The sequence below is a fragment of the Pituophis catenifer genome, unplaced genomic scaffold, assembly GCF_029215685.1.
Source record: "Pituophis catenifer annectens isolate HBS135680 unplaced genomic scaffold, rPitCat1.0.hap2 SCAF_3, whole genome shotgun sequence".
Classification (NCBI taxonomy): Eukaryota; Metazoa; Chordata; class Lepidosauria; order Squamata; family Colubridae; genus Pituophis; species Pituophis catenifer.
Genome location: NW_027256883.1, coordinates 148685935 through 148700793, shown reverse-complemented (window position 1 = coordinate 148700793; position 14859 = coordinate 148685935). Strand labels below are relative to the sequence as shown.

Below are 14859 nucleotides of genomic sequence, written 5' to 3'. Positions count from 1 at the left end.
AATGGGTACACCGGCGCCTGCAAAAATACATGAGTAGACCAGTGCCTGCAAAAATAAATGGGTAGACCGGTACAGCTCTGCAAGCAGTTAAAAGCCTGGTAGACCAGTACCTCTGCTAAATCCTAAAGAATTGTCACTTGACCATCAAGCCACGCCCACAAAATAAGCCACTTTTACTTTTATTACTTTATTACTTTTAATACAGATTTATTACTTTTAATAGATTATTACTTTTAATAGAGATTTTATAGAAAAAAATGTCTCTGAGTTCACATAATAGTCAAAATTTTAGGCTCTGAAGGGTCTGCTTTATTTTTTACATAGAAAAATGCAGTAGTTCATAAAGCTGACGGTAGTTTTTCTGACCTTGTTATGGAAAAAATATTCAGTAAGTTCTTCTAACTCTAGATTTGAAATCCAAAGATTCCTAGCTCTCCAATTCCTCACATTATTTTGTCAAAATTCAAGTCAGCTACTATGATGGTTATATTACGCCATAACATTGTTACAGGAAGTAGGAAATGTAAATGTCAAGGAGGGAATAATCATCTTTCTGCTCTTCTTCTCTGAACTGTACGAATTAAAAATGGTGGGGTTTTTTGGCTTCAAGGCCTAAATTTGGGATTTCTACCCTAAAGAAACCAAGATTTTCTTTCATTGGCTCCTTAACAGTAATTTTGCTTCATTTCTAGGTCTTAATGGATTTGGTCTCTCAATATTTTGTCCTTTTCCTAAAATATTTATTTTGCTTATCTAGGTATAATTAATTACACAACTATATTCATTCCTTTGTAAAGAACATGTCTACATTAAAATAAATAGAAAATGTCATATGTAAACTATGCAGACAGCACGCTGACCATATTCAAGTACGGTACCAAAGATAACATTATCTACATGTATAAGGAAATTGTCAAATCTATAAAAATTAAAAAATAACAAATACAGTGAACCTTGACTGAATAGAATAGAATAGAATTCTTTATTGGCCAAGTGTGATTGGACACACAAGGAATTTGTCTTTGATGTATGTGCTCTCAGTGTTCATAAGGAGAATAAAATACATTCATCAAGAATAAAAAGATACAACACTTCATACATTTATAAACAGTTTAATACAGAAGTAGGAGTATCTTTGAGACTCATACGTTCATCCAATGGTAAATAGGATGTTACGTGTGAACATGGGATATTACACGTGTCTAAGACAACATGTAAAATGATGACTGGATTTGGTCCACTGCATCTGAAGTCTGCCACTGAGGCCCAGTGTAAGCATTTGAGGATTAATGTAAGCAAAGATGTTGTAAGGAAGCAAAACCAAGATTAGGATAAACCAGTGTTCAATGATCATGAATAGAAAAAACTGAGAATGTGAATGTGACCTGCTTAGCAACCAAAATTCTGGTCCCAATTATGGCTCTAAGATGAGGACTACCTGTACAGTATAAACAAATATGGCCAGGAGCAATATCTCCCAAGTCTTGATATTGTTGCTCTTATCATGCCAGAACTGTACATGGTACTAACTGTACCATATAGCTATAAAATGTTAATTTGCTTCAAGGAATATATAACACATAGGAATCTATTAAAAAACAAATCTACCTTATCTTGCACCTCTGAATTCTTCTTTAACAAACAGAGGGGCATATAAATGCAGCCTGCTGTTTGGAATGATCCAACCAATATCTAAGGATAGCTTCTTAAGAAGTATGGAAATAAGCCACACAGCAAGCTTTAAGACAATTTCGTTTATTATCTGGAAATGCAATAAAGTGGGTTTCAGACAATTCCCCAAACTTATGGAGACTTTCCACATATACTTTGTGAATGAACAGCAAGGGGTGGCTGCTAGCCACTAGCAATGATGTCTCTACGTTGTGGTGTATCTAATTCAGTCTTAAAATGTACAAGATGTGTATCTAAATCTCCAATACCCATTACAGATGTAACTGAAACTCATATTATGCCTTAAGGAACATTCACACACATAGAACCCTTTACATGAAATCACATCCTTTTATTTATTTTTCCCCTTTCTCTTTCTAAAAATTGGTTTCTGCCCAAACTGAAAGGAAATGCAAGTCCATCTGTTTTTTTTTTCAGAGAAACTGCTTGTCTCTAACCATCATACTTCAATTTTCTCCAAGAAAATGCTCAAGGAAAGCAAAACCTTATTTCCCACTGTAGGGCATGATGGCTAAAAGATCTGGTTAAAAGATCCAGAAGGTTAACAGGAAAAAGAAAGTGCAGTAGCTACATCATCTATAGATAAGAACTAGCCATTTGTGCTGGAATGTAACCCTGCAAGATAATCTGATATTTTATTTATCTCCCTTCAAGGTTGTGCATTAATACGTATATGCTTCGATTCTAGTTCCACAAAGCGTCTCAAATCTGTAGAGGATGAAATGGACAGTCCTGGTGAAGAGCCATTCTATACCAGCCAAGGGCGGTCCCCAGGAAGTGGGAGTCAATCAAGTGGATGGCATGAAGTGGAGCCAGGTAAATAAAGTCACCCAGGTGGCTTTGGAGGAAGGGGGGAGTTTTTAGCATTCCTGAACTCCATTTACTGATTCTGATGAGAACTAGTATTAATGTGTGAATTGGTATTTGAAAGGCTAGGGGAGCTGAATACATCTGCAGCTGTAAATCCTTTGTTAATATCCATTTTGTTCTTTAGGCAAGCATTTGTAGTATTGAATAATGGTTTCCATGGTTGTCAAGGTTTTCTTATCCCAAAATATTACTCTCAATTAGATTGGCTTGCCCCCAAAAGGAGTGTACGCTGCCACTGTATTTTATTGTCAAACGACAGATGCTTGATTCTTCTTAAAAAAAAAAGAAAAGAAACACAAAACCTTTCAAATTGTTCCCTTAAATTGATTTTATTCTGCCATAGCATTGTCGGAAAAGAAGTGCTTTTGTTAATTTGAAAGTTTGTACTATGGCTTTATTAGGTAATTTTCAAGTCTCTTTTTATTTAATATTGTATAAGTCACTACATATTTATTTATTTATTTAAAAGATATTGCCACCCATCAAGCAGCTCTGGGCAGCTTACGACAGCCATAAAACCAATAAATAAAACAATAATTGGGATGTCCTACAGAAGGTTCAGGTATCCTGCTTCCATACCTTCTAACCGTACAATCCCAGCCATAAGTAAAAAGATGAGTCTCAACAGCCTTCCAAAAGGCTACAAGGGTGGAAATTGTTGAATTGCCAGCAGGAGAGGGTTTCATAAAGTAGCGACTGAAAAGGCTTACTTCCGAGATCCTGCTAGATGACAAAATTTCAAAGAGAGGATCTGGAGCATGCCCACCCTATCTGATTTAGTAAGATGGGCTGATATTCTTAGCAAAAGATGGTGCTGTAAATAACCAGGTTCCATGCCACATAGAGCTTTAAAGATGACCATCACCTTGAATTGCACCCAGAAAAAAAAATGGAAGCCATGCAATCAATAAACAATACACACAAAGAGATATAGATATACAACTTATTTTATGTGTAGTTTCTTGCAAAGTAGCATTAAGGCTGTTTTTGGGTTCCTTGGGAGTTCATCTTATCGTCCATACTTTCAGTATAGGAAACCATTGCGGAAGGATTCTAATGTCATAAGTCATCTGATTTAATGTTTTCTAACCACAAATCCTATAAAGCCTGGGTTCTCTTTTGACATTGGGATGGTTGAGAACAAGATATATTTAAATTAGATAAAACAATTTTTTTAATCAGCCTTATTTTTCTTTAATTGCTTCCAAGAGAAACTATTTCGGGGTCCTCTATATGGGCTGGTTTCAAAACTGTATGACTGGAAAGCATGAGAGACAAGGGACGTATCTGGGAGTGGCCAATATTTTTGATGGTCAGTATTTCTCAGATGATTAAATTATTTCTCTTATTTATCAGGGTGCTGATAAATTTCTGGAGGGCCTGGTAAAAATGAGAGAAGTGATGTCCTTAATGTGTATCAGGTGCTGCAAAATGAAAAGGAAAAAATGAAATTATTAGACCTGAGAAAGCAAAATGATAAATAAATGAGGAATAAACAGGATGTTTAGGAAAGGATTAAAATCCGGAATCATTGCTTTGAGATGATGTTCACCAGAGTAATTTGGACTGTTCATTCCATTCTCATCTTGCCTTAAAAAAAATCAGATATTTACACTTTTTCTTTTCTGACTTTTTTCTTTGCTAGTTGTTTTAATATACTGGTGCTGACATCAGATAAGTTTTAAAAAATAGAAAGTCATCTTTTCATTCAACTCTGGGCAGAGTATGCTTTCCACCTAGTGGGGAAATGTATTTCAATATTTTTATATTGAAGTTAAAAAATGGGAGAAAGTCTGTTTTAAGCCTTTTGTTAAATTTTATCAGTATTACATGATTGCTTGCATATCATAATGTAACATTTCATACATACAAACAGTGTGAAAACTGTGGATTTAAATTAATGCTTTATTGTTGCAAGTGTTGGAATAAACTTTGGAAAGATCATACAGAATATGGACAAGTTTAAGGATATCCACACAGGATATACAGTATCTTGGGAGTATTGTTCCTTTTTTTAGTTTCAAGACAGACAGTATATTAAACACTGAAACTCTGTTGTCACTTTAAATTTATTCAGTCTCCTAATACACTGTCTTAATTGCAAGATTCTTGCCCTGAGCAGGGGGTAGGACTAAAGGAACTCCACTCCTTTCTGACTTTCAAATTCTGTGTTTCTGTGATTTGTGGCTCAGTCAAGCAAAACAGCGCATTAAATCTTCGCTCCTAATATTATACTCATGGAGACTCACATCCATTTACCTGCACTCCAGTGTGCTTGGGGAGTTCTCAGGCCTGGAATGGCTGGAGTCTGCCAGAAAAGATGAATTTCCTTTCACACAGGAAGACTCTGCAAAGTAAAACAAAGCAGACACGAAGTAAATTATTTCTGCTTTTCAAATATCTCTTGTGGTATCTGCTTTACCGTTAACTTTATCTCAGCACTTTCATCACGTAAATTTTTGCTAACGGAGAAGGAAGGCAAAAGGCGATAATGAAGATACTTGCTTGGGAAGTCATGCAGCTTCAGGCTTGGATTTGCACTACAGTTCTATAGGTGACTTCATTTTAAAAATTAGCATAATCAGTTACGTAGCTGTGAATGCACCTAAAAAGCTCTTGGCTTAAAAATTCATTTTATTTTGATTTGCCACAATCAAATGTACTCTGTGAAGCTGAATAATATAAAAAGTTGTCTTTTACCTTTTTTTCTCTCTTTTTTTCCTCAAAATTGCATATTTTAACCCACTAAAGATGCTGTGCCCTTCTTAAACAATGTAACCATTTTTAAAATTGACAGTTGTCTGGCCTAATTTAATGAACCTCTTTAGTTAAAATGACTATTTTTTCTGTGCCCAAAATAGTTTAGGCACAGAACTACAGTACTACAGTGTTTTTAAAAATATGACTATTGCCCCTCAAAAACAAGTTTAATTAATTGATAATTTTGCAGAAGATCCAATCTAGTTGGCTTGTCTGTTTGCATATTTTTCAGGCATTTTTTGAATTGGAAGTTATAGGCAGGTTGCCAGTGAAGAACCATGAATGGTAATATAAAGCAGGTTATTACTGTACTATTGTCTGACATTAAAATGCAAGTTCAAAAACCAGAGTTAATTTTATCGTGTTGTAGAGAATGCTTCATAATTTTTTCTCATTGCAGTTTGTAACAAATGCCCATGGTAGGATAAAGCTTTGGTCTTGTACATCGGATGAGTGTAAGAGGCTGTCATGTGAATTTTGGATAAATCCTAGGAGGAGATGCCTAAATCTGTTGAAACAACATTCTGAAATAACTTTTGTGCTAATCTTATATGTATTCTGAAAGTTCTGTGAATCTTAGGGGTCCTTCTGCTTTCTTTATTACTTTTTCTTGGAAAATAGGAATCTTCTGCTTATAAGTTTCTGTTAGGAGCTTTCTGATAACTAACTCTCTATACACAAGTGCAAGGACTCTATATGAAAAATATATGTACAGAGCAGTAAGAAATTAGATAAGTACTGTCAGACCTTGTAAAGAATGAGGCAGGATATCCCAGAGTAGAACAGAAAGCAAAACAGAAGCCATTCTTAAGGCAACTGAGGAGGAATTCTCTTATTTCTCAACTGAAATATCTTAATAGAAAACAATTACAGAAGTTGGACGTTATCACATGGCACATTTTGGCATTTTGGAATAAGTAGGTTTCACTTTTAATATGACTAATGCACTTCTTTAGCTAATTTTATGGTTATGGCATTGAATTCCAGGATATCATCATGAAAATCATATTCTTGAGAGCTACAGCAATGCTAAGAAAATCCCAATTGCTACAAAATGTTACCTTTGAAAGTAAGGGAGAGATCACTTGAATTTAAAGTATAGATTTAAAATATGTATATTGAGATACAATATAATATTTTGGTCTACTTAAGGCATGAGGCTAGAAACCGGGAGACTGTAAGTTCTAGCCTGCCTTAGTCATGAAAACCAACTGGGTAACTTTGTACTAGTCACTCTCAATCAGCCCAATTCAGCTCAGAGGGTTGTTGTGGAAAAATAGGAGTAGGAAAATCTGTTTGATATGTTCACTACCTTAAGTTGTTTATAACAAATAATAAAGTTGGAGCATTTACAACTTCTGGAGGCAAATTGTTCCACTGATTAATTGTTTTAACTGTCAGGAAATTTCTCCTTAGTTCCAAGTTGCTTCTCTCCTTAATTAGTTTCCACCCATTGCTTCTATGGGTAGAAACTAATCAAGGAGAGAAGCAACTTAGAACTAAGGAGAAATTTCCTGACAGTTAGAACAATTAATCAGTGGAACAGCTTGCCTCCAGAAGTTGTGAATGCTCCAATACTGGAAGTTTTTAAGAAGAGATTAGATAATCATTTGTCTGAGGTGGTGTAGGTTTTCCTGCCTAAGCAGGAGGTTGGACTAGAAGACCTCCAAGTTCCCTTCCAACTCTGTTATTCTAAATATAAATAAACAAACAAACAAATAAATAAGTTATTATAACTCTTACAATTCCCAATTAAGCTTCTTTTAAAAAATCAATTCTGTTTTTACTGTTATGGTTTCTGAATTTCCCTAAGCAATTAAAATAAGAAGAAAAAAGCCACACAGCTTAATTTCCTTTGGATAAAAGCACACTGAAGAATTAATGGATTCTGTACAATATGTGCTTTATTTGTAAGTATTTTGTTATATGTTGAGTATTTGTTTGCCTCCCCTTGTAAGCAGAACACAAGGGGAGGCAAACACTCAACAGTCAATCCAGCTGTTATTTGTGTTGCTAAAACTGCATCAACAATTCCAGCTATTGCCATCTGACACCTTGTAACTGTCTGTTAACTTCTCTTTTCTGGTACATCTATAGTCTTTCTTTTTCTGTCATGAGGCATATTCACAAACATCTTATAGAGCCTACGCCCAAACCTTCATCTTGTAGATGAGTTATCTGTGCCTAGCTGGGGAATTCTTGAAGTTAGTCCACTTATCTTAAAGTTTTTGAGGTTGACACTGGTTTAAAAGACACTTACCATAGGAATAGGAAACCTCTGTTGGAATAATGTAAATTGCAGAGGCTCTTAAGACTAGTTCACACAAACCCTGTGCTAAATTTCAGGATCCAATCTGGACCAGTCACCAGGCCCAGAGGTTTAGTTTTCTGAGCTTTCAGACTCATGTTGGAGCCCATCTTTAGGGGACATCTCTCTGTGCTTTGGGCTGTTTTGTGTGGGGTGTTGCATGTGGCTTTTTAGATGTTGATTGAAGTGTTGATCACTGGCTATTTAGTAATTGGTTGTTGTTATGTGCTGCCAAGCACTCTCCTACTAAGTACTTGATAAGCTGGTGGTAAATCAGCACTTCTGTTAGCTCATTCCCCAGGCTTCTCTCACTTCCCTGGCTGTTTTTGTGCCTGCTTGTCCAACAATCTTAATAGCCACAAAAGCGAATGCATTGTTTGAATACATTCAATTTTTCAGCTAAGATTGTTGGAGAAGCAGGGCTTTACAGAGAAATATCAAAATTCAAAATAAGGAGGAGTTTCCTGATGGTGAAAGCTATTATACAGTAGAACAGCCTGCCCCCTAGAGTCATCACTAACGGTTCTCAAGCAAATATTAGTCAACTTTTTGTCTGGGGTGATAATGATAATTCTTTCCCTGGACAAGTAATCTGAACTAGAAGTCCCTTCTAACCTTCAACGATGTGAAATACTTTGTCCCACTTCACTTATTTCTGAACTGCTAGGCACACTTACCAGTAAAACAGTGGGCCAGCCATCAGTTTTGTTTTCTGATACCTACTAGGCATTTGTGATGTCCAAATATATTTGTGAAACATGTTGTATTGTTCCCTTGGTGGGTTTTATTTAATTAAGATAATGATTTAAAAATGTAGATGGGCAAGGAATCATCCAAGTACCGAAATAGGTATCTGCAAGAGCATTGCTACCTGTAGATATCATGTCACATATGTAAAACAATCATTTACTGTATATTCCTGATAGCCAATCCTATGATAGCTTTTTTGGTTTGCTTTGATGTTCTACTAGTAAGCACTGGAAGCAATTGTCATCCACTTTCAGGCACACAATATTTCACTGAGTCTAATGAATCATTGTAGCTGCCTTTTGTATACGTTTGTATTCTGTTTACACAGCCTCACTTCAGTTATGCCCCTCTGACTACAGCCAACAAAAATCTATTAATGAATATGAAACTACAATAAATGCAGCAGGTCAATAGTAGTATTTGGAGACAAGTAGGAGCTTTCCATCGCAGCCATTAAGTAAAATAATTAAATACCCTTCATTTGTTCTTATAGACCTAGATACGATGACAGAAACTTAGCATTGGATCAATATGTCTCTCTTTCTTTGCAATTTATAGAGCAGCCAGTGACCATTATCTGTGACAATCATCTGTTTCATTGACATTATTGCATTAAAACCATAGAAGTTATAGATGGAAGGACTGTCAGAAAATTGCATCTTTTTTCCCTTAGGCAATGCAGTATATCTGCTGGAAGTTTTTTTTTCTAAATACGAGTCCCTTTCCAATATTCCTTCACTATGTGGAACTTGTTTTAGCATGGTCTTTCCTATACCTGTGGAAGTCACAAGGGTTGGAATCCATATAATGGCCATTTATCACAACGGCGTCTTTCTATAGTTGTTTCCTTTATTATAATAAAAGGAAAAATTCTGAACTTATTTTTATGGTTCACATAAAGAGAAGACTAATTACAGGTAGTCCTATAAACAGTTCATTTAGTGACTTTTTGAAGTTACAGCAGCATTAAAAAAAAGTGATTTATGACTGTTTTTCACACTTATGACCATTGCAGCATTCCCATGGTCATGTGTTCAAAATTCAGATGCTTGTCAACTGACTCATAGTTATGACGGACGCAGTGTCTTGGGGTCATGTGATCTCCTTTACCCACCTTCCTACAAGCAAAGTCAATGGGAAAGCCAGATTCACTTAGCAACTGCAGTGATTCACTTAAGGACTGTGGCAAGAAAGATCATAAAATAGGGCAAAATTCACTTAACAGCTGTCTTGCTTAGTAGCAAATGTTTTGAGCTCAATTGTGGTCTTAAGTCAAGGTCTACCTGTATTCATTACTTACATATTTTCAGAAAGAAACCCACTTGAAGGGGAAGGTAACATTTCAGTCTTGGTACCCTCAGAATGAAAGTTAGGATTGTGAAACCTGGTTTTAGCCAGAATAATATGCATATATTTAAATATGAGTGTATTTAAACCCTGAGATTGTCTTGAGAAAGTGACCTTTAATAAGGTAGGACATCTTTTCTGAGGCATTGATGAAAAATTCTGATCAATGTAACTAATTATTTAATCTTAACATTCAATTCCATGTCAGTTATACAAAAATATGCACAAATCTATTCCAGGTTTTTTAACTTGCTTTTTTTGCTTGCTTCAATTATAATTTTTAGAGGTATTTTTTTCCTTTCTTTCAATTTTTTCCCCGGGACATATTCTGTTCTTTTCCTATTATTTATCTGTCTTGGTTGTGTTGAATTCTTTAACCATATTATGCTTTGCAAAACTCTTAATCTTGTGCCTTTCAAAAGACAACTTAACTTGCAAGGACTGGTGTAGACTGAAACCATGCTGGATATGCAGCCAGCTCAAATTTAGGCTGTGAAAGCATCAAGGAAAGTTATGGATGCTAGCTAAAGCCTCTTCTATGTTAAGTGCAGATTTAACAAAAGAACGGTGACCTCTGCTTGATGCGGTCCTGATGTTTCAATGGCTGCTGCCCTTGTCGCTCCCACGTTGGAACACTGCATTGCAGATACTCTTGATAACTCTTTGAAAAGTTCATGACTGAAGCATAATTTTTTTTATTTTATTTTATTTATTTTCAATGTATATACCGCCCTTCTCCCTGAGGACTCAGGACGGTGCACAGCCAGAATTAAAAACATGAAATACAAATATTAAAAACAATTAAAATCTATATAAATTTGGCCCAAAATTTAAAAAACCACAAACCAATTAAACATTTAAAAATTTTAAAAAATTTCTTCCTAAGCCAGCCCGGCTTGCTGGAAAAAGTGGGTTTTAAGGGCACGGCAGAAGGCACTGAGGTCTTGGATTCGCCTTATCTCTGGGGGCAGCTGATTCCAGAGGGTAGGTGCCCTCACAGAGAAGGCTCTCCCCCTGGGGGTCACCAGCCTACATTGTTTGGCTGATGGCACCCTGAGGAGGCCCTCTCTGTGGGAGTGCACGGGTCGCTGGGAGGTCGTCGGTAGCAGCAGGCGGTCTCGAAGATAGCTAGGCCCTATGCCATGGAGCGCTTTAAAGGTGATAACCAACACCTTGAAGCGCACCCGGAAGACCACCGGGAGCCAGTGCAGCTCGCGCAGGAGCGGTGTTACATGGGAGCGCCATGCTGCTCCCATCACTACCTGCGCTGCTGCGTTCTGGACCAGCTGGAGCCTCCGGGTGCCCCTCAAGGGGAGCCCCATGTAGAGAGCATTGCAGTAGTCAAGGCGAGAGGTGATGAGGGCGTGAGTGACTGTGCACAGGGAATCCCGATCAAGAAAGGGCCGCAACTGGCGAATCAGGCGAACCTGATAAAAGGTCCCCCTGGTTACAGCCGTTAGATGTTCCTCCAAGGACAGCTGCATATCCAGGAGGACTCCCAGATTGCGAGCCCTTTCTGTGGGGGCCAAGGACTCGCCCCCAATAGTCAGTAATGGAGTCAACTGACTATATCGGGATGCCGGGAGCCACAGCCACTCAGTCTTGGAAGGGTTGAGCTTGAGCCTGTTCCTCCCCATCCAGATCCGCACAGCCTCCAGGCACTGAGACATCACTTCAAGGGCATCGTTGGGGTGGCCTGGGGTGGAGATGTACAGCTGGGTGTCATCAGCGTACTGATGGTATCTCACCCCAAAGCCATGGATGATCTCGCCCAGCGGCTTCACATAAATGTTGAACAGAAGGGGCGAGAGGACCGATCCCTGCGGCACTCCACAGATGAGAGGCCTCGAGGTCGACCTCTGCCCCCCTGCCAACACAAACTGCAACCGGTCGGAGAGAAAGGAGGAGAACCACCGCAATACGGTGCCTCCCACCCCCAACTCTTCCAGCCGGTGCAGCATGATACCATGGTCGATGGTATCAAAAGCCGCTGAGAGGTCTAACAGGACAAGAACAGAGGAGCAACCCTTGTCCCGAGCCCTCCAGAGATCATCAACCAACGCGACCAATGCCGTTTCCATGCTGTGCCCAGACCTGAAACCCGACTGGAACGGATCTAGATAAGATGCTTCCTCCAGGAATTGTGTAAACTGTCGCGCGACCACACTCTCAACAACCTTCGCCATAAAGCGAAGGTTGGAGACAGGACGATAGTTGGCCAATATTGCCGGATCCAGGGACGGCTTCTTGAGGAGAGGCCTCACCACTGCCTCTTTCAAGGCAGCGGGGAAGTAACCCTCACTCAACGAAGCGTTGATAACACCCTGGAGCCAGCCTCGTGTAACCTCCCGGGAAGCCAGTACCAACCAGGAGGGGCACAGGTCCAGTAAACATGTGGCCGTACTAAGTCTCCCCAAAATCCTGTCCACATCATCGGGAGTCACAGCATCAAACTCCTCCCAGATAACATTCTCAAGACTATTCCTCGTCACCCTGCCTTGATCTACCCAGTCAGAGTCCAAATCCCCCCGGATCTGAGCGATTTTGTCATACAGGTATTGTCCGAAATCCTCCGCCCTGCCTTCCATAATTGAAGCACCTCCTTAATTTTAGTTAGTAAGTTCCTGATAAAAATTGCATCCATGGTCTGAAATAGCTTCCTGCCTGTCCTTCATCACACCTCAAGGTGCTAAATTTGGTTTTTCCAAGTTCAAGCAAACAATCATTGATTTTATCAGGTTTCTTGTAGAGACAATTCATGCCATCATATATTTAATTTGGGGTCTGCTAAACAAGATCAAAAGGGATGCAGAGGCTCAGTGGCTAAGACTGAAAGATCGGCAGTTCAGCAGTTCAAATCCCTAATGCTGTGTAGTGGAGTGAGCTCCCGTTACTTGTCCCAGCTTCTGCCAACCTAGCAATTCGAAAGCACGTAAAAAATGCAAGTAGAAAAATAGGGACCACCTTTGGTGGGAAGGTAACAGTGTTCTGTGTGCCTTTGGCATTTAGTCAGACCACAGACCACAGAGACGTCTTCAGTCAGCGCTGGCTCTTCAGCTTTGAAACAGAGATGAGCACTGCCTCCTAGAGTCGGGAACGACTAGCACATATGTGCGAGGGGAACCGTTACCTTTACCTAAACATGATTAGCTCTTCATTGATATCAGAAATGGACTGGATTCTGTATATCAATTACATTTTTTTCATCTCATTATAAATCCAATGCTATGGCATTCTCATTTATCCATATGTGTATTTTATTCTAACATTATTTTCCTTTGGTGTTTTTTTGAAAGATTGTTTCAGCCCATTTCAATACACCCCCGATGATAGCTAATAAATCACAAAAGCTAAAAAACAGCATTCTTCATTAAAATAAATTTTGAAAACTAAGAAATCCAAACCAAAGATTCTGTTCAGAGCTCTACCAAGTAAACAAATGATGAATAAATCAAAGAAAACTTCTCTATCTATGTTCTATGTGCATAAAAAAACTATTCTGAAGTGAATCAGGTCTCTTTCAAAACCATTTTCAGCTTCTATTTTCCATCAGAGAAGTTTATATCATTTAACTGATCTCTTTTTGAATCTGTGCCATTTTGTGATTGTTCTGCCTGCGTTTGGAAACATAGCTTGCTGATTGACGAACATGGATGCAGAGAGTCGTTTTGGAGCAAATAGGCTGAATTCCTGTTTACAGTTCCTTAACTTTTAATGGTTCTATAATGGCAAAGAGCATGGTTGAAATCATTTTTTTTTTTCACACAGCGTCCATTTTGTTGAACTTTTTGAAGGTGGAATGTGAGGGCGTTGCAAGATAACGCCAAACTGCATTTGTGGTGCTTTGAAGAAAGAGCACAAACTATGTGGAATGTGTGGTTCTCACTGTAAGATAAGCTAGAATGTGTTAATCAAATATTTTCATGATATGAAGGCAGTTAAGAAAACAGTAAAAAATTTTACTAATTGCTTTCTTAAGTAAACAGATCTATCATTAGGTTGTCAGGAAGAGTGACACTGAGCAGAAACACCCTGCTAATCCCCAAAGATAAGTATTTAACGTAATTAGGCAGACAGTGTCTCCTTTGTTGTACCAGCATTAATCAGGAGGGAAAAGCTCAATTTTACAGAAAAGAGTTTCTCTCAAAGTGTCTTTGTGCTATTTCACTACTTTTGTGGAGATAACATACTCAAAGTAATGACAGTCATAGTTTGGATGATAAAGTTCCTTGCTATTTGATATATGCAACATGATGTGGCTGGAGGAGATTCTGATAACTTTTTAAAAATAATTTGGTTATTTTATGAGACTCAAGAAAATGCATGTAGTGTGTAATGAATGAATGAATGTAGTGTGTGTGTGTGTGTGTGTGTGTGTGTGTGTGTGTATTCATTCTGCTTAATGGGTTACTTTCTTTTTTAAAATAATTGTGAGGGGAGCCCAAATTAAAATTCAGCTATAGAGAAAGAGAGGATTTTTTTCTGCACACTTTTATTTATTCGTTTTTTTGTTTATTGATTGTCCATCTTATCATAAGGTAACTCTGGGCAGCTTACAGTCATATATCTACATTAAAACATAAATAACATAAATTAAAACCAAAGATTAAAATCTAAGGACACATGAGGAGGGCAGGGGCAGAATATATAACACCTCTTGGATGAGAGATACCTGTCTTGGACTTTTTAAAAATTACATTAATTGTGCCCAGAGAATTATTCTCAAAGAAGAGAGACTGTTTTGACTAGTTTCATTTTCCTCAGAACTCCTTAAAAAGTGTCCTAACAGAGAAGTTAGCCTGTCCTTTCCAGAATGTAGCATTCTTTATGAAGAAATTTCATTCCTGATCTAAGCGCTAAGTTTAAAACCTGGACAAGTAGATTTAGGAATGGGCCTTTTTTCATTCAAAAATGGTGTGAGGAGAAGGTTCATTCCTTCCTAATGTCCCATTCCAGTGCAAGGGCTCCAGCAGATTCATTTCCCAAAGAAAACATGGAATTAAAACACAAGATTAAAAAAGGTAATTAATTAATGTCTAGTTTGACATCTCCCTGCTTCTCAAGGCTTTGATGGGCTGCAAATTAAAAGATCAGTAGACTTCATAAAGTAACAGGTACATGTGAGGTTGGTT

The 14859-nt window shown here is 38.0% G+C and overlaps 1 protein-coding gene across 2 annotated transcripts in view; it reads left to right on the top strand.

Annotated features, from left to right (window-relative positions):
* The window catches only part of NFIA (nuclear factor I A), a 312833-nt gene that overhangs the window by 233667 nt on the left and 64307 nt on the right, over positions 1–14859 (top strand). For both annotated transcript variants that reach the window (XM_070941290.1, XM_070941289.1), the window contains exon 6: positions 2381–2508. In XM_070941290.1, coding sequence (XP_070797391.1) covers positions 2381–2508 — 128 coding nt within the window. The remainder of the gene's footprint in view (positions 1–2380; positions 2509–14859) is intronic.